General features: G+C 42.3%; 1 protein-coding gene across 1 annotated transcript in view; it reads right to left on the bottom strand.

Annotated features, from left to right (window-relative positions):
• LOC308088536 (neural-cadherin) overlaps positions 1–20,970 on the bottom strand; it is a gene marked incomplete at both ends in the record, with an annotated part of 375,895 nt that overhangs the window by 235,952 nt on the left and 118,973 nt on the right. The window contains 2 exons of the mRNA XM_080433011.1: positions 4,719–4,968; positions 14,078–14,189. Coding sequence (XP_080289137.1) covers positions 4,719–4,968; positions 14,078–14,189 — 362 coding nt within the window. The remainder of the gene's footprint in view (positions 1–4,718; positions 4,969–14,077; positions 14,190–20,970) is intronic.

Below are 20,970 nucleotides of genomic sequence, written 5' to 3'. Positions count from 1 at the left end.
CCACTTGCAATTATAACTGGCCACTTGCTGTGGCCAAAAAGTCTGCAGGCCATACAATATTTAAATGAGAACGTGTTGTCATCAACTCTAATTTGAAGTCCAAATTAACTGCAATGCAATGAGATAAATATTCTCACTTGAAAAAGACCTAAAAATCTAATTAGATTTTTTTTTTTTTTCTACGGGAAAATAAATGTCTTTCAATATTCAATTTAATATTCAATTTGAGTGGTAACCAGTTTACAGAACGGGACTGTGTATTCAGATTTCGCAAATGGCATGAGCGCACGGAAACCGTCTCACACACACAAATCCCCCAATTCGGCAGCGTTCTTCACCAACATCTTTGTGATTAACTGTAATTAAACCTACTGTCATCACAGTGCCCACATATGGGACTGGACATGCCAGATATCAGTGCAAATTGGCATATGATATGCCCATATACCAAGGACTGGCCATGACCAACGTCAGCGCAAATTGGCAGTGTCTATCTGTGGCGCGCCGCGTGTGCAGATACGTTTTAAAAAAATGGGGGGAGATGGAGATGGAGGGAGAGGGAGAAACCGTGCAATAACCCAGCCAATGCTGGGGAACCTGAACACGCTGATCGACAGGTTGCGAAGAGCCTTCTTTTCTGCTTGTTCTAACTACAGGTTTTTCAGAAACATTAACACTGCTAGTGACTGTTTTTTCAAAAGAACTTCTGACTATAGCAAGACGACACCAGTGTTGGGAAACACACCCCTAAGGAAACGATTCCCAGGATTACAGTACACAGACAGGGAGAAGGATAGCAAGAGGCAGGCTGACATTGATATATGATGCACCGGCAATGGCATGGCAGTGACAAGAACATATAGATGGATACATGGGAAATGAAAGGCAGGTGTGTGTGTGTGTGTGTGTGTGTGTGTGTGTGTGTGTGTGTGTGTGTGTGTGTGTGTGTGTGTGTGTGTGTGTGTGTGTGTGTGTGTGTGTGTGCGTGCGTGCGTGCGTGCGTGCGTGCGTGTGGTGACAGAGACAAACACAAAAGATAGAGCTACTGGGGGTTTAAAGAGAGAGAGAAAGGCAGAAATATCATGGGAAAAATCACTCCTGTGCCATGTGAGATGATTGAGCGCGGTTCAGATTGACTGACAGTCAACTCCACACCCTTCATCACCCTTATGCTCCACAATACACAGAAACACATCAATCCATGCCATGCACACACACACGCAGGAATGATGTGTGTTAATCCACCGTAACCTCATATACGGTACACACCCACACATAATCATGGTTGTCCCGAGTGAAACAGCCAGAGTGTGCACTGCTTCAAGATTCTCTCAACTATGCTCTCTCACACACACACACACACACACACACACACACACACACACACACACACACACACACACACACACACACACACACACACACACACACACACACACACACACACACACACACACACACACACACAACTAGCAAGTGACACATTGTTTCCTTTCTTGTGAATACAGCATAGGGGGCCCTCGGTTTCACAAAGCCACGCTCAAAGGGTGCACCAGGCATTCAGCCTCCAAGGGTGGTTTCCGTGGCAACAGGCAGGTGATGGCAGGTGATAGGGTCCTGATGGGAGAGTGACAGCTCCCAGATGGATGGATGGGCGGCCATTTTGTCGGTCACCTAGAGAAGATGGAGCACTGCCATTACGCTCTTGTGTAATGGCTGATGTGAGATCTGAGAGGTAAGGGCCTTGGTAAGACTTTCCAGTCATGGCCATGTACAGTATGAAGAACACCAGTGATATTAGAGAGAGAGAATTCTGCACAAGAAAACAGGAAAAGGATTGTTCACATGGTTCATCACAATGCCATGGAAAGAACACCAATAATAATTTCGTCCTCATTCCTCTGTTTTCCTTCTTGTTGTCCATACTGCGTGTGTGTGTGTGTGTGTGTGTGTGTGTGTGTGTGTGTGTGTGTGTGTGTGTGTGTGTGTGTGTGTGTGTGTGTGTGTGTGTGTGTGTGTGTGTGTGTGTATAAATACATTCACACAATTTCCAATGTACAACACGACTAAAATAACAGAAATCACATGGGTATATGGAAACTCAACTAACTTCTAGTTACAAATACAATTAGGTCCAGCTGCTTCATGATGTAGCTCACTATCTCCGGAGAAAAATTCCGCCGGATCCTATTGGTTCACCGATCTGTCCGTCAGCCCCCGCCCCGCCCGCCACGTGCCCCTCCTCCTCCCCAATGTGCAGCATTGAGAGCCCTGACGTCACAACATTTGGAGCGACGTCCACTGCACTCTGGTTGATTTGGGGAAATGAATTCCAGGAACGTCAACAGGCTGGTCCAGGCTCTTATTTTTGAGCAAAACTAAAAAATAAAAGCCTGGAGATCGAGGCTACTCACTGTCTAACTGTCTCTGCTTGCATGCATTCAGTAAACACACACACACACACACACACACACACACACACACACACACACACACACACACACACACACACACACACACACACACACACACACACACACACACACACACACACACACACACAATATATATATATGCATAGGGAAAGAAATAAGCTTTGTCTTAAAAGTTGTATTTTACTGCCCCATTCCATTGGAGACATGGCAGATGTATGAGCTCATGACTGTGTTTGTGTGTGTGCACGCACAAGCACACGTGTGTGATTTATTGCAGTCTATCTAGTATTGTTTTCTGTGGCAGCCCCAGTAGAGCTCCACTGGGTTGAGGCAGGAGAAAAACTGACTGATTATTCCACTGATGTTGACAGTGAAATCAATAAAGCCCAACATACACACACACACACACACACACACACACACACACACGCGCGTGTGCGCACACACACACACACACACACACGCAGCAAACTCTCTGAATATCAGCCACACAATGTAAGAACATTTCTTACAGCATGTACTGTACGTACCCTGTACCGACAACATGCTTTATTGAGAGGTCCCTAATCACTCAACACACACACACACATACATCCACAGGGAGCTCCATGGCTGATTGACCCTGCCTCACCAATCTGCTTTGCTCTCTGCCAGAAAATCAACCAATTAAAAAATGCAGGGGCCGGGCCACAGTGGCACTGCAGGGGAAACGGCAAAAACATGCAAACTCGCCTTTTCACTTACTTTCTCACTCTCTCTCCCTCCCCAGTCTCTCTCTCTCTCTCTCTCGCTCTCACACACACACACACACACTTGAATATGGTTTTAAGACCCACAGGAGGGTCAGGGTGTTAAGATGACGCAGGTGTGACTGTGTGAAGGTGAGAGTCTTTGCGTGCGTGTGTCTGCGTGCGTGTGTGTGTGTGTGTGTGTGTGACAGACTTAAGTGCATTGAACTGAGAGAGTGGCTGGCTATAGTCCCACTGCAACTATTCTCTCTCTCTCTCTCTCTCTCTCTCTCTCTCTCTCTCTCTCTCTCTCTCTCTCTCTCTCTCTCTCTCTCTCTCTCTCTCTCTCTCTCTCTCTCTCTCTCTCTCTCTCTCTCTCTCTATCTCTCTCTCTCTCTCTCCCCCATTTTTAAACAAAGCTTGTCTACCACTCAACCAGGATTTGTGACTATATCAGCCAATTATATTGAGGAATGCTACTGTATGGCAAATCATTCTGTTGGTTGCTCACTTACATAAAACAATAACAAATCTAATCAAATAAATCCATTCATTACCAAATCTGTCAATGGTTGTGAATTGTATTCAAATGAAACGTAGGTTTTCACTATTCAGATGATTTTTGTAATTTTTCTTCTTTTCTCTCTCTTTTTCTTTTATTAAGCCGATTTGTTATCAAATGATCAGTTATTTTAGTGACCAAAAGACGTGCATCTACTGCATAGGAACATACAATCCTGCCAGTGGTCCTAGAGGTGGAGCTGGTTCCACTACTCCTAAATTAGAATGGGTCAAATGCAGAGGACACATTTTCCTGCAGTCTTTTAGGTTTTGTGCAACATCAAAGTTCATCTTCCACAAAGATGAAGGATTGACAAGGTTAATTGAAAGATCATGATCATACTCAACAGACTGGCTGGCTAGACCAGCCGTTTCTCCATGCCCCTGACAGGGCAAATAGCCCCCTGGGCTCAAGCCTCCTGAGGTGTAGTCTTCGACACCTCTCTTTATACCCAGAGATGCTATTCTAAAGAAGGATATGTGCTAAAGATCAGGGACACCAATAGTTAAAGAAGTCTTCCATAGATGTACTATAGACAGATTATGCTGACAGAGAGTAGGAGTAAGCGTCCATGGGGGGCATCATCAGCTGTTAAGATTGACAGCTGCAGTAAAGTCAAACTAGCCCTTTGGTTTGAGAAGTTGCCGACATACATTTAGACTATATTCAACAAAGTTGAATATAAGTAGAATAAATCACACATTGACAATCTATAAATATTGCTACCGTAAGAACATACACTAGCACACGAACAGCTGACCAGGCCAACGCATTAATGTCCCATGGTAGCAGTAAATAGAAATGATCCTATAGTATTTACAGCGTTTATCCGATCAATGTATGCTCAGTCTTGTGCATACAGTAGTATCTGCAACCTCAACTCTTTCCCCCCTGACCTTGTTCTCATTTTGCACTAAATCAATATTGAGAAATCTCAAACTAGTGAAGTATGACCCCTAACAAAAAATATTATGGAAGCTAAATTCTACTCACACATGCTGGGAGAACTCTGGTGCCTCGTCGTTGACATTGGCCATGCGTATCCGCACTGTGGCAGTGCCCGTGCGTGGGACCTCTCCTTTGTCCACAGCCATGACCACAAATTCATAGAGGTGGTTAGGCCTTTCATAGTCCAGAGCGCCCGCGGGGAAAATTGTCCCATGTGGGGAGATGGTGAAGTCTGGACTCAGCGTGTGATAGGTCAACTCAGCATTCTCCCCGGAGTCACAGTCACTGGCCGACACTGGGAGAGAATAAAAGGGAGAATAGCATGGCAGAAGAGGACTTAGATTAATGTCAAGCACTGGTCCCTGGAGGAGCAGCAGTCTGGAGAGAATAATAGAGAGGGAGAAGGAAGAAAGCAAGCAAGCAAGAGACAGAGAGACAAACTTTCTGGCTGATTCGCAGAGAAGATTGCGGCACTATTCTTTCATAAGAAAAACGTAATTTTGCTTTTCTGATTCAATGAGCACACTTATCAAAAATAATGATCTATATTATTGGCAAGGCATGTTGGGATTGTCATTGAGCAACATTTCTATTTCTGAATCACACATTGGGAATCCATGGGCCAATGACTTGCTAGGGCTCAAATTGATTGCCTTGCTAAAACAGAAAGTGCCACCGGGGACTTGAATAAGCATATTTTCCGCTAACAAGAACATTTCACCATGAAACTCTCAATTCTCCGATTCACCTTACATTGCATTTGGTTGGCGGACACACGCGCACGCGCACACGCACACACACACACACACACACACACACACACACACACACACACACACACAATCTCTTGTCGTAAATTTGAGCACAGTTTACACAGAACAGCTTCAGTAGTGGCTGCTGTATCATTATTGCTTTAAGTAAATGTGCACTCCGTCCATTAGCCTCACTTCAACCCCATCACTCAATCCAAATGTACCTTCTTTAGACAGGCATTTGCTGATTTAACTGAGGTTATTGACACAAAAGGATTTACAATTCCAAGTCAGTCATGAAGTCAATTAGCCTGGTAAACCCTCCCTCCGGAAATCTCATTTCCATTTGATTCCAGGAGTGAGTCTGGCATGAAGGCTTGTATGGGCGTTTCTAGTGCATTACCAAATAACCGAGCCAATCAGCGTCCTCGCTCATTGTTTTGTGATTGACAGCAGGGGTAGGCCAATCAGGTGGAACCAGAGTGGTTCACACGTCATTAATCAATACACCTTTCATACAAGCTACAAACCAATTACTCCTGGTGATAATCACTGCAGCCTAAAGTGGCTTAATTGGACATCAAAGGGCCACTTGGACATCAAAGCTACATTACTCCCGCCCAGCTCCAGCCCACAGCCAAATTGCCCATATAGGTCTGCAGGCCAGACTCACTCCTGAAATAAAATACAAATGAGATTTCTGGAGGGAGGGTTTACCAGGCTAGAAGTCAATATCCATTTTTCATAAAAGCATGGAATTTGGCCCTGGACATTTTCAGATATTGAGCCATCAAAAAAAACACATATCGACCATGACAGTCATTTTACTGTCTGCCACAACCAAATTATGTATTTTGCACCATACTGTATCTCCTGAACCAAACATTCTAACACAGAATAGGTGATGCACACCTATGTTTTGATGGCCAAGGGTTACAATGATACCATACAACATCACAAACTGTTCAGGTGAATAGTTAATGGTGAATTCAGTGACACTGAGTGAAGAAAATCACATTATCTGAGAGTCATGGGAACCTATGTTCCCAGGGTGCTATGTTCATAGGATGCTATGTTGCCATGGCGCTACGCTCCTCAGATTTATATGACACATACTGTAACAAAGGGTCCTATATAGTAATGAATAAAAATTGAACCACCCCCGGAACACCCCTAATTGCATTTAGCTCTGGGCATAAGATAGCAATGCCTGTGATTGTGCCGGACCACACAATTTGTTTTAGGACCAACACATCAGCGCTAAATGGGCGCATGATCATTTGATATTTTAAAGATTTCGTTTTTTTTTTTTTTTTTGGACTCGAAGCCTAGGTGCCTGGACCTCTACGCCAGCGGTGTATGTCTGAAAATATCCAACTTTTTGTTTTATTAGATGGTAGGGAAGCTGAAAGGGGTGGCATAGGATGAGCACAATTTGTATTATTATCTCCAAGGCCACCTCGCAAGTTCTTTCTATCTTTCCTCTTTCTAAATTGCCCCTCATGGCTTTGAACTTTTCAAAGCAACCAGGAAAATCAGAGACAGACGGATGCTTTGAATAATGTCCATAAAAACACACCTGTAGTACTTGTCTCCTTTCTTCCTCATCTTTGCTCTTTCTAAATTACCCTCTGATGACGTTGAACTTCATTGGTACAGACACTGTCCAAACCTGCCAGCACTAGATACTGTTATTTTTATTTTCCTTGTGGGGAGGTTGCCTACCACCTCTGTGGTTCAGTGACCATGCCTGGGTCACAACATTCACTTATCTGGCAGAAATTGTTTCTGAGATCAACAAACTTGACAATTCTATGCAAGGCCTTCCACAATACACATACTATCCAGCTCTATGACAGAATAGATAGGCCTAGTTTAATATGCAAAACAAATGTACACAATATTATGTAGTAGGGGGTCCCTGCTTCGTCTATGTATCACCTAAGGCAGGGGTCAGCAACCTCAAATGTCAAAATAGCCATTTTGGACAAAAAAAATCACACCCAGTGTGAAGTGGGCGGTGTGGTCACAGTGGTCATCACAGTGATGGAAGTTCACTTAAAGAAAAGTAATATTGTGGACCAACCATTGTACACCCCTAACTTTAAAAAACCCATAAATGTGTTTTTTTTAAGTGCATAGTCCTATTTATAGGGCTATGCACATGTGTCATGTTTCACTAGCCAATCACAGTCCTGAATAGACTGTGATTGGCCAATCACGGTGCAGGGTTAGGGGGGTACACTGGTGGCCAATCACAGCGCAGGGTTGGGGGGGTGCAATGGGTGTCGATGTCCAAACCTCACATATCCAAAAATGAATACAAAATCTGTCTGGAGCCGCAAAACATATTTGAAACTTATAATGAAGGCAACACAGGCTATTAAGTGTATATTAGCCAATCACATTTACCAAATACAAATGCATGTAAACAAGCATTCATTAAAAATGTTTTTGTCAAAATATTCCCTGCAGCAGGATCAGCACCTTGGAGAGCATGGCACACCACACCACTCTGCAGTGCTTTAAGTTTCAGTTCCATTACAATATTATAATATTATCATATCATTATACTTGTTTGGTTTTCACTCTAATGAAGACCTTCCAAGGTCGAATCATGTTGGCAGTTGCCTTTTAATAAATAAAGGCTGTTCCGCATTTTTACTCCTGAGAGCCCGGATCGTCTGTTGTTTTTTCACATGTCTTGATCCCGTTTGATCCGTGAGCACCATTTACACGTTTTACTATAGTAACCTTTTTACCTCCTGTGAGCACCTGGTTGTTCTACTTTTTTTGTTGTTTGGTAACTCCTCGTCCCGATCAACCATAGAGGTAATCCAGCAGCATTGGCAGTGAAAGCAAATTACTCTGTCCACAGACAATTGAATTGGCTGTTTTCCTCAGTTCCTCAGTTTCTTTTTTTTGCATTTGGAATCCATAGCGTAGCGTAGGTACACAAGCACCTGGCTGGTACCGTGCCAATAAATGTGTCGCAGGCTATGACGAAATGTTTTGTTGACAAATGTTGTAACTTACCTAACCCACTTACCTAACCCACTTACATATGTTTACAATATTGGAGCACATAAGGATGTATGTGTCATATTTGGCCTACTACAGCAACGATACATTTAAAAAATAATAATAATAATAATAATAATGATAATTTCCATATCATTTTTTGTAAAGCTACAGGGAGCCACAAGGGAGGGGATGAAGAGACACACGTGGCTCCAGAGCTGCGGGTTGCAGACCCCCTGAAAAACGTTGAAGACCCCTGGTTTAGCCTATTTGTCAGTGAATTAATGTTGCGGTATGTCCGCCCGTGGAGCCGCAATAAATCAGCACAAGTGACCATTGAATTTGAAATCCATGAATACAAAACATACTAAACAAATATGAACAATTTAAACAGGGAGTTTTTCATTGCCACAGTCACCAAGTGCTGGGGGGGGGGGCTCTCTGCTCTACATGTAAAGTGTCTTGGAAAAACTTGTTGTGATTTGGCACAATTTAATTTAAGTTGAATTGAACTCCCCTACAATGAGGTGAGGCGACTCTCTTCACTCACCTGCTCTTTGCTAGTCCAATTTAACCCTATAATATGATTTGAGACTATATCAATGCAATGAAATGAAGAGAGGAACAAAGCTTTTTGTAGACAGCAGGTCACAGGGCTTGTTATACATCTCAACATGTAGACTGCTACCCACTGCGGTGTGACTTAATCTTGTCTTTTCTACCTCTGATATCTCTGAATGGCGCAGCGTCTTGCCAACAATGCAGTGCACCCACATAGAGTGCATGCAACAATACACTGTCTGAGTGCTTCCCGAACAAGTAAGTATGGCATGAATCGAGCTCCTAGCCAGGGTTAACGACTGTACAGTGCATCTGGACTCAAAAGTGATACTTGTAGAAGCAGCAGAATATTATGATTATACAAAATTTGTGGGTAAAGAAAACAAAAAACAAGGGTTTTCACAGCAAGGATATGTGCAGCATACTTTAGTAATTGTTATGCTTTTTGGCATCAGACAGCGTTATTTATTTGACTTCCCACTTATCTGTGATCTAATCTCTGTGGAAGGAATCGAGAAAAGGAAGTTGAGTCACTGTTGAAAATGAATCTATCACATTTTGATGTGAACCTAATAAAAACGATGTTCTTCACATACCTACAAAAAGAGACAGATGTGTGGGAGACGGCCAGCCTGAAGGCATACAGAACAAATTAAGAGACTCCTGCACACTGTCTATATTTGCAGTTAAAATTCGAGATGGGAAAAACAAACACCAGTAATACAGATTTATTGAGGTAAAAGGGTAGGAAAGGGGGAGTAATTAAACAATTTACTGACACCACTGGGACAATAATTCAGATTAGACCAAATGAGTGCATTCCAGAGTCCAGAGCCCTGTCTCTGTTTTGCCTATTATAAAAGCTTGCCAACTTTCTGTTCACGTACTTGCTTGACCATCTGAATTTTGGAAGGATGCGCCAATCAAATATAAAATGCCTGAACGTCACTGGCTGTGGGTTAATTGGCAAAGCATACATTTCCATGTTGAATCACTGGCTGCTTGCAGCATTGAGATGTCAGCCAGTTACCCACATTGACAATTATTTCAAATCAAAACATTCAGTGATAATTACATACAAGATGGAACTCTCATTGATTAAGTGATTAGCTCTGGGAGTTTGCGTCATGGAGGACAGAACTCTGTGTTTCCCAGCAGCGGGGGTGTAGACGTAACGTAACGCAGTACCACACCAGTGTTTATAGCACGAGCACACGCCTACACATGCACGTGGGTGCCCACGAGACTATGTATCCCGCGTTCCCATACTACTGTCACACTGCTAAATGTATGATATCTAACTGTATCAGCCTGTTATGCAGATTTGTTGTTGGTATAGGCTACTTAAGGAAAACAATAGACAGCAGTTAACGGCACTTCACACCCCATCAGATTGCGCAACATAACGCGGTCTCTCCAAACAGTGAGAACGTGTTGGTCCCAGCCAGGACACGCACGCACGCACGAACGAACTAACGAACTAACTAACGAACGCACGTTCACACAGCACACACCTACACACACACACAAAACAAAGACTAGAATTGCATATAAAACCATTTTCGGTTTTGTCTGATTCTGTTGATTTGCATTCTACTATCTTATTCTTTTGCTTCTATAAATCAAGGCATTCCTTGAAAAAGTTACAATACTAAAACAAATAAAAAAGTAAAGTTCTAACTAAAACTACTTATGCACACTTAACAAAAAATAATATTCAAACATTAAAACAAAAAATGAATATTTCATAATGCTGGGTGGAGAGTGCCTGTGTGCATTCACGTGTGTGTGTGTGTGTGTGTGTGTGTGTGTGTGTGTGTGTGTGTGTGTGTGTGTGTGTGTGTGTGTGTGTGTGTGTGTGTGTGTGTGTGTGCGCGCGTGCACATGCGTGGCGTGACTGGCGTCATTAAAATAGCGTTCCCCCAGTTAAAAAAAACCTAGCTACACCACTGTGCAGTAGGGCTGCATTCCGGTGCTTATATTCCCCACAAAGAGCAGCAGTATTAATAGTGTGCTAAAGTTTGTAGTCATACAAAAAGAAGTTAAATGTTTTCTCTCAACAGATTTCCATTGCTTTTCACCATAGGGTTTTCCATTTATGTAGAATATAAGGTCTGTGGTTAACCTATGCCTTTCATGTTGTTTCACGTTGTTTTTTTCTATGACATAAATTACACCTGTGAATTCTGACGCAGTGATATTTGTTTTTTAATATTTTTTTAATTAACTGCCAGTGAGTTTCAAAAGTCATAAATAAAAATATGTTGATTCGTGCAGATAATCTTGTTGAACAAAATGTGTTAATATCCTGAGACTGTTCACTACAGGGTACGCTGGGCAAGAACTTTCTTTTCTAAGTGGAAGTACAAAAATGGCCGCCCAAGGACGTCACAGGAATGTGGTGCAGAGCTGTTTACATTCCCCGGGCATGAAAACTGTTTCGTGCTTGGTCGAAAAAGACAGCTTCCGGGGGAAATAAATTCAACGGAAATCAAACATTGAGTTCCTGCTCTTGTTTTTAGATTCTACAAAGTATGTGTAATTAATTTAGTTATTGCTGAATTGTACCTAAACAGGTGCACAGTACAGTGTCAAAAACATTTCAGGCAACTAAAAACTCAACCACCATATGTCCTCTCACGCAACATCCTATAACACACGTCACACACCGAGTCAATATTTAATTTGCTAAGTACTGATTTGTTCTGTTCAGACAACTGTTTAAACATCTATTCATCAGTAAGTGTTCCTGTTCACTGGAATCAGCATCCTTGCAGTTGGATAACTGCCAAGCATTGGCAGGCATCATTATAATTTGGCCTAAGCTCTCCACATCAATGCAAAGTAATGTGTCTGGCTACATCTGGATTATTTTCTGGCATGTAATGGTTTTGTGCTGAAGAGTTTGGATGCAACCATTGCCTCAGGCCTCAATGGAAAGGAGGATAACAGGCTTGCTCTCTACTCTGCCTGCTTTACCAACTCTCTGAAATATGCATTTGTCGACCCTCAAGATTGAAGCAATTAACGGATCACTAGTCTGTGACAGTTATACCACAGGCTGATTGACCTAGCTGATTTCCTTGTGCAATTGACTCCACTATACTCCACTATATTTCACTATAATTTAGATGTTAGTCCAGATGCCTTGCTCTGTCCTGGCTTTGTGTCTGTCTCTGTCTATTCCATGTCTGCTTGTCCTTTAAGTGTTAGATGTCAGACTACATCCTCATAGCGCAAACGCAACATCCACAGACATCAACACAAATTGAAAGACACACACCGTGACACAAACACAAACACACAGCACATATGTATTAGTGCACCTGTTGATGGCAAGCTTAGCAACACCTGCTGGGTCTCAAACCCCATACACCTGGCTTCCTGCCTCTCTGTAGCTCCTTCTCTCTCTTTTGTTTAGTGATTATCCGGATCCCCATCATTAGCTACTACTCTTGTAGCAGCTACTCTTCCTGGGGTCCGCACAAAATAAAAGAAATCTCTCATAAGAAAAACTGTCTTACTGTCAATCAAACAAGCTCAGTCAACAATACAATACAGCAGAGTAGGACAACTGTATTGTCGAAACACCTTTAAATAAAGTTTACAGTAGGCCTAAATAATTATAAATGTAACACTACACGATGTGGGCTGTAATTACATTTTATGTTTTTTATCTTCTTTTTAAAACCAGATTGACTTATTGTCTGTGTGACCTGTGCTGGTAGACTATTCCATGCTCTCATTGCTCTATACATAGAACTGAGTGTTGTCTTGTCTTGCACTCGTTTTTTTTAGATGGGGAGTAGGAGACCTTGTGATGCACGTCTGATGTTATAGGAGTGTTCATTAGAGCTACTAGAGTGGCCCCCCTTTGGGTGCTGGCCCACTCGGGAACGATGCAATCTGCCTGTTGACTGGTGTTGAGAATTATCACTTGTGCAATGCATCTGGCCTGTCCAATGTGTTTGTGATGTTCATGTCAAATAAAATAAACATAAACATACATGTTGCAGTCTCAGGCTTACGTAACTTTGTCTCGCACACCGTCCGCAACTTATATTGGCAAAGCAGTACAGAAACGTGACGCAAAGCTCAGTCAATGAGTGAAGCTTCAGGGAAGCAGGTGCCCACATAACAAACACATTGACGTAGCGGCACGGACGTGGTGCGAAGCTCGGCCAGTCAGTTAACGGGCCAGAATCAGGGATTCTGGTGCAAACACTCCTCCCAAACACACAGAGATGCGGTGCTTCCCCGAGAGACACAGACTATACTCGTGGTTTTTGGGTTCTCAGAAAACATTGGTCTGATCGAACTTCCACTCGGCACTGCACACCCCCGGGCATTTGGGATAAACATGCTAGTGCTAGTGTGAGGCCGTTCACAGAGAGAGAGAGAGAGTGTGAGAGAGTGAGAGAGACAGAGAGGCAGAGAGACAGATAGATAGATAGATAGATAGATAGATAGATAGATAGATAGATAGATAGATAGATAGATAGATAGATAGATAGATAGATAGATCTAGAGGACATTTGGGATCTTAGACAATTACTTTTATTATTTGTTTAACAAAACATAGCAAAGAAATGTGACCAAGTACACCACATCTTCTATTTCTATTTCAACTTACAAGAAACCCTCTCTCTCTCTCTAGCTCCTTCCCATTAAACATACAGTGAAGGCTATGTTTCTCCTAAATGCAATATCACTGAACCATAGGATCCGCACATGCATTGATGGGTATGGCCCAATCTATCAAATCATATTTCACATATGGTTCAAAGGACAAAATATATTGGTGTGCGAATGGGTGAATGTAAAGACATTCATTAATAACACACTTATAGAGTGGTCAGAAGACTAGAGCAGTTATATATAAATGCAAGACCATTTACCATGTGTGTGTGTCCATATCATATATATATATATATATAGATATAGATATAGATATAGATATATATATAGAGAGAGAGAGAGAGAGAGAGAGAGAGAGAGAGAGAGAGAGAGAGAGAGAGAGAGAGAGAGAGAGAGAGAGAGCGAGAGAGAGAGAGAGTTTGGACATCTCACCTTGTAGCAGGGACGTCGCTGTGGTCACAGTCTCTGGCACACCATCCTTGCTGTAAATGGACTGGAGAAACTCGGGGACACAGTCGTTCTCATCCACGATGACCACACGCACCTGAGAGAGACAGAGAGACAAAGACAGGCCATTAGAATCTAAATGGTTTCACCCAACTATTTCTGTTGTCTCACACCATCACATAGACAGACCCCCAGCAACACACACACACACACACACACTCACTGAGAGTTGTATGGAAACACCAGCGAGACAAACTGGTCTGGAAGGTAAGGTGGGATTATAATGTTATATAATACTTCAGCAAAGATTAAGTCTGAAGCAACTCCCAACCAGTGGTGTAAAGTAACTAATACATTTACTCAAGTACTGCACTTAAGTAAAAGTTTGAGGTATTTTTACTTTAGTGGAGTATTGCCAATTTTCACTTTTACTTCTACTCCACTACATCTCTGAGGAAAATATTGCACTTTTACTCCACTACAATTATTTGAAAACTTTAGTTACTAGTTACTTTGAAGATACAAATTATTATATTATAAGATATACATTAACCACTTTCGCTCTATTTTATACATAGGCTATTTAAAAATAGCCGATCTACAAGTTCACAACGCGTCGCATCGCAATGCGTTGTGAGCTTGCAGATCTGCTATTTTCCCCAAAAAATGTACTTTTACTTTTGGTACTTGAAGTATATTTTGATGCCAATACCTTTGTACTTTACTCAAGTAACATTTTTAACACAGGCCTTTTACTTTTAACAGCGTATTTCTACATTGCGGTATTGATACTTTTACTCAAGTAAAGAAATGTGACTACATTTTCCACCACTGCTCGCAACAAAATGATATCTGACCTAGTGAACTCCCTATGGTGATTTGTGTCAGTCTATGTTCCTCTTGTGCGTGTGTGTATGCAGGGGTTTTATGGGTCCACACATGTATGTCTGTCTGTCTGTCTGTGCAGTGTGCGCTAGGGAAGGTTCTGAAGAAAAGGAAGATTCAATGAGAAGTGAGAGGAAGTCAGCTGTGATAAAGCGTGATGGGTCCAAATGCATGAATGCATGAGCATGTACGCGCGCGCACACGCACACACACACACACACACACACACACACACACACACACACACACACACACACACACACACACACACACACACACCCCCACACACACACACACACACAGGGCTGGTTAGGTAGCTAATGGTGCCAGGGAGCCATCGCTCCTAGGGGGAGAAACTTGGAAACTACCTGCAAATTAAAGTCATGCTCAATGATTTCAGTCCACACAAAATGCTGCAACTGTTCACTGTTTTGGCAGGTTGAAATGGATGTTTGAAAGAAGGGGATAAAATAAAATGAAATGCCAAAACAGAGCATAGTTACACAAACTGCATCTGTAGCATTTGAAGACATGGATTTGGAAAAAAGAAGCAGGATATAGTAGTATATTCCATACACCAAAAAAAAAAGTAATGTAATTATTTTATCCCACATAGTAGAAGGGTTTTGAAGTATAAAGTTGGACATTACATTGTGTGTGTACTCAAGTTACTATGCAAAGTTACATTTAGCAGGTCAATATTCCTATCTAATTACAGTGCATTTGAGGGTTTCTGGACAATATGTCATTGTTTTGAGTTGTTAATTGATTTCCAATAATAAATAAACACATATTTGCATAAGCATCTTACTAACGAGTCTCTCAGCAGCACAGCTCACTTCTACAGTATATTGACAAATAATGCCTGATGATACCAGACATCCTTGGTCTTTATTTTCGACCACTTCAATGATACTGCTTAGACATCAGAGCTATATCATTTTGCTCAGTGGTGTGACAATAACTTTCCCACTATCAAAAAAAGAAAATAAATTTAGTTTGGACCCCAACAAATAGGAAACAATTCACGCCTAAACATCCTTAATGAATGAGCAACACATTACTCTGATTCAACTCCTACAATTTCATGGGTGTGGATAATAGTCCAAGAGCATCTGAATTTCCTCTGTCTGTTTGTGGTATTTGGTGTGAGCCCAAGAATATTACTCTACTTCTACAAGTCGTAGATGAGAGTGTATTACAGTGTGGCATGTCAGCCTGGTTCAGTAACCTTTCTGTCCAGCTGAAGGTTAAGATCAATAGGCTGATCCAGACAACAGCGGTAATCACAGGGGTTACACCCCTCACTCAAGCCTGTGTTAAGCGTCATTCACACCGGGCACGATAACTATATAGATAACCATAACTATATCGTTCACCGTTGTATTTTTTACCAGCTTGCAAGCTGGTCTAAGAAGAGACTGACCTACTAGTCATCCATGTGTTCGACATAGTCGCGACATGTTTTCAATCATTGGCTGTCCTTTAAGCCAATGGGGATACTTTCCCATACTCTGAACGGGCGGTCTCGTCCTCCCAAACTATGGTACTAGACACGCCTCTCGCCTCTATGGCTACTATACACGCCTGCCGTCGGTTCAAATCGCCGTGACACAGAGTAATATATAGGACAAAATTTAAGTAAAGTACTTCAGTAAATGTACTTAGTTACTTTACACCTCTGCATACGAGCTGCGTAGTGTCCGTTCTGGCCTAGCAGTGTTGCCAGATTATGCGAGAGAAATAAGCAACAGGTCTAAGCTAATGGGGTGCCACTAGCAGTGTTGCCAGATTCTGCGAGACAAATCAGGAACCAGGTCTATGAAAACAAGCCGCGCATACACGGCGCGCGCGCACACACACACACACACACACACACACACACACACACACACACACACACACACACACACACACACACACACACACACACACACACACACACACACACACACACACATGACTGAGTCATGTCTTGTTTTTATAGTCGGTGTGAACTCTGCCATCCACTACTCTTATACTCTTATAGTTATAGTTATAGTGCTCAGTGTGAATGGCCCTTTAGAATAGGTACTGTAATAGGAAGACAGCTGGCAAAGCTCTCTGATCTTGACCATGTTCTTCAATCCTGAATGTAAGCTTCTTCTCTCAGACAGCTGGTTTAGAGTTCCCCGATTTGAAATGAAAAGGTACAAACGCTAGTCTGTTCCCCTGTCTACAAAGAAGTGTCACATCATGAGAATTCATGTGAAATACTTTTTTGATTTAAAATTATTTACCATTTTTTCAAAGTTCCTTTATATAATCAGTAATATGATGTAAATGTGAGCAGCACTACAAATGTCAAGTTCAATGTGAAGAATTTGGGGCTTTTAACACATCAATGCAGCCTATGCAATCCTATTCAGTCTCTTTGTAGTGCATCCGTATGAGTGGAAAATAGCATGTAGGTTTAAGTGGTTAGATGTGTAGTTCACATTCTGCCTGGCCCCACTAATGGACTACTCATTATGCAATACACAGACCTGGTAGCTATGAAGCCTTCCTTTATCTTCTCCCCCTATTCAGAATGAGCTGGTGAATAATATTGTAATTCTGTCTGGAAGGCAGCAAAAGCAAAGCATGAGCAAATTGAAGTTCAACTCCAGCATCCTCCGTCTGCGGGAGCAGTTCACGCTCTGAACAGCAAGTAGGGAGGCGAGGGATTGCTCGCACCGATTCCCTGCTGGCCTGGTACACAGTAAAATCCTAAGTGTCGAGTGTACAAATGAGTACAAATGGATACATTAACACTGAGGCTTTTTTTCCCTGTTTATCCTATTCCACATCACGATCCTATCCATTTAGTTCTTGAACCGTATAGTGAGTTAAAATGTTAGTTTAGGGTGAATGACTGTATATGAGAGAGTCATTAAGTGCACTCTTAGGGGAGGATCACACAGAAAAGTGTTGCTGGAAACGTGTCACCAGCAAAACCATTGTGCCTGGCCTGCACTCCCCTCTAGTGCCATGCGTTGCGTTTTTCTAGCCGTTTTGTAGACGCACATAAAGTTGAAATATTTTCAAACTTTCAGTGTAAGGCACGGAGTCTAAACACTCCTTCCTGTTTTGATACCAGTAGATGTGGCAGAAACAGGGACACAATGGCAAATGCAGGTGAAAGTTTGATATTAGACTCAAGATTTGACGTCTACTTGAATCATTCCCCCCCCCTGATTCATCATTTGATCACAGTTACAAAGGCCCTCTCCACAAGGGGCAACACACTGTTTTGCCAAGACGTTTCTGAAGCATCCGCACCTGTAGCCGTAGCGGCATGTCGGTGTGATCACCACCATAGAGTATGTTCTGGTGGTCTTGTAGCTAAAGTGCACAGTCAGTCATACATTCAATTGGAGGGCATGAAGACATTACATGCGGGAGCTGGTGGGCACTGTTTGAGGGAACTCCATGGGTCAGAGGTGAAAGTGAAAGTTCTGCCTGAGGTCTAGAGCAATGGTTCTCAAACTTTTACATTTCACGGTCTACCCTTAACTCTGACAGTATACAAATGGAACCAAATGGACCCGATAGGGTCCATTTGGTTCCATTTGTACACGGTCAGAGTTACGGACTTATAAGGGTCAATTTAGAACCTCCTAAAAGGAACCCAGCGAGTCCCTGGAATCCACTTTGAGAACCATTGGTCTAGAGGACACGCCTGGGTGTTCTGATAGGGGGCTGGAGGTAGTGTGCTAGATGAAAACCCATGCTGCCCCCCCCCCCAACCCACCAAGCATCACAGTCTCTCTCTATCTCATCCTCTCTCTTTTTCGTTCTTCACTTTTTTCTGTGCTTCTTTTCCACTTTTAACTGCATGTCCTTATTTCTGCAGCTCTCATGGCTTCATTAATGCTGTGCCCCTCACAGCCACATCCAGCTGCCCTGCTCCACATGTCTACCTCACCATGTCCATGTAGTTCTTTTTTTCTCATCACTTTGCCCTGTTCTATGATCTGGAGTGTTGCCTGTCGCCAGGGGAGAGCGGTAGATGACAGATTGTCCAGGAGGATGTGTCTCTAGCCCGAGGCCAAGGAGAGACTGGTAGATTTTGGTGGTGGCAGGGGTAACTAGGCAAAATGCTCTTTGGCTGCCTGGCAACAATGCCTGCAGGGCCTGAAGTCTTTCTCTCTCTCTCTCCCTTTCCCTCCCTATATGTCTCTGTCTCTCTTCCCTGTTGAATCTCAGCACAGTGTCTCCAAAAGGATGTCTATATTGAGGGCGTTGCTGTGATCTTTCTGCCTCCTGCCACCCCACAACCTCCACAAACAAGTATATATTCTGTACGCACAGCAAAGTTAAGCCTGGGTTATACTTGGTTGTGCATTGTGTCGTGTACCGAAAATAGCCGATTTAAAGAGAGCTTGTGGATCTGTTATTTTTGGTGCAATTGAGTACAAATCAGCCATTAGGATCTTCTCATCATTAAAGCTGCACTATGTGACTTTCCTTTTTCTACTCCAGTTTGAACCCAGGTCTTTGTACCACTGCCTGCTTGCTTTGGGGAGAAATAGAATTTTACCCTTCAGGTCAAACTTTGTATCTAACCAGAAACAGGATCGTATGATTCGTGTCAAAGGTTGTGTCCAACCTGGACGCAGGATCTAAATGTCTCAATAGAAGAGCAGAGAGACCAAATACAACCACCCCAATTGTAGTTATACTGTATTAACATACTCTTACCATAAAGATTGGACAAAAGAAATTTTATTCACGCACAACCTTTTTTCTTTTACTTAAAGGGTAAGACCACTTTAGTAGAGGTTTGGGTTGTGTAGTTACCTTGCCATGATGTAACTCCAAAGGTGGGCAAGAAATCAAAAATAATTGCTCCATTGATTAGAAATTGATAATTCAAAATATGCTCCTCATTGACTTACATTGTACGGTAAAACAGCTCTCAAAGTCACTCTTTTAGCACATAAATGAACACAAACATAGCTGATTCAGACAATACAGAGCATCACCAAACCCAGTACTGTTTGTTTTTTTAATAAAAATGTCAACTTCCTGTTGATTTTACTATTTGAAGATCTGGATCCGGATCCGCCGATCCAGTCCGGGGTTTCTACTTATTAAAAATGGCAAAATCAACAGGAATTTGACATTTTTATTTAAAAAAAAAACAGTACTGGGTTTGGTGATGTTCTATATTGTCTGAATCAACTTTGTTTGCGTTCGTTTTTGTGCTAAAAGAGTGACTTTGGGAGCATTTTTACCGTACAATGTAAGTCAATGAGGAGCATATTTTGAATTATCAATTTCTAATCAATGGAGCAATTATTTTTTATTTCTTGCCCACCTTTGGAGTTACATCATGGCAAGGTAACTACACAACCCAAACCTCTACCAAAGTGGTCTTGCCCTTTAAAGTTGTACAATGCAGAATCACAAATAACGATTTTTAGCAACCTCTGCTGGTCACTACCGTCACTGCATACAATTTCCGTAGTCCTCGATTACCCAGAATTCCATTCGTTTTCACCGGAAGCCGGAAGCGTTTCAAAAAGCGATCTTTTAATTGTTTTATACTATCTACGGATCGTTTCTCTTAGCCAGTGGAGCATTAGTTACCATGAGCTGTGCTTTCTTTTTCTGTTCTTTTTCGATCTTCCAATCCTACATTCTCTTAAAATCAGCGTGAGGTTCCTTTTTGTTATGAGCGCGGTAGTTCCTGGCCAAACAGGAAACCATTGCGGTGTTCCTGGCCGACGTCATGACGTCGGCCAGGACGTCGGCCACGACGTCATGACGTTGGCCAGGAACGTCATTTTCCCGGGAAAGTCCCCCCCGTGCACGTTCAATAGAAAATATATAAATAAAAGGCTTCCGGGGGTGAAATTCATGGAGTGGGTGTTGTGAAACTTTTGCCACTCACAAAAGATATACAATTTAACTTTAGTTTTGTTGAAAACGTTACCTAGTATGCCTTTAATATAATAGAGCTTTCATGC

The sequence above is a fragment of the Gymnoscopelus braueri genome, assembly GCF_963280865.1.
Source record: "Gymnoscopelus braueri genome assembly, chromosome: 1".
Lineage (NCBI taxonomy): Eukaryota > Metazoa > Chordata > Actinopteri > Myctophiformes > Myctophidae > Gymnoscopelus > Gymnoscopelus braueri.
This window is presented reverse-complemented; position numbering and strand designations above follow the sequence as displayed.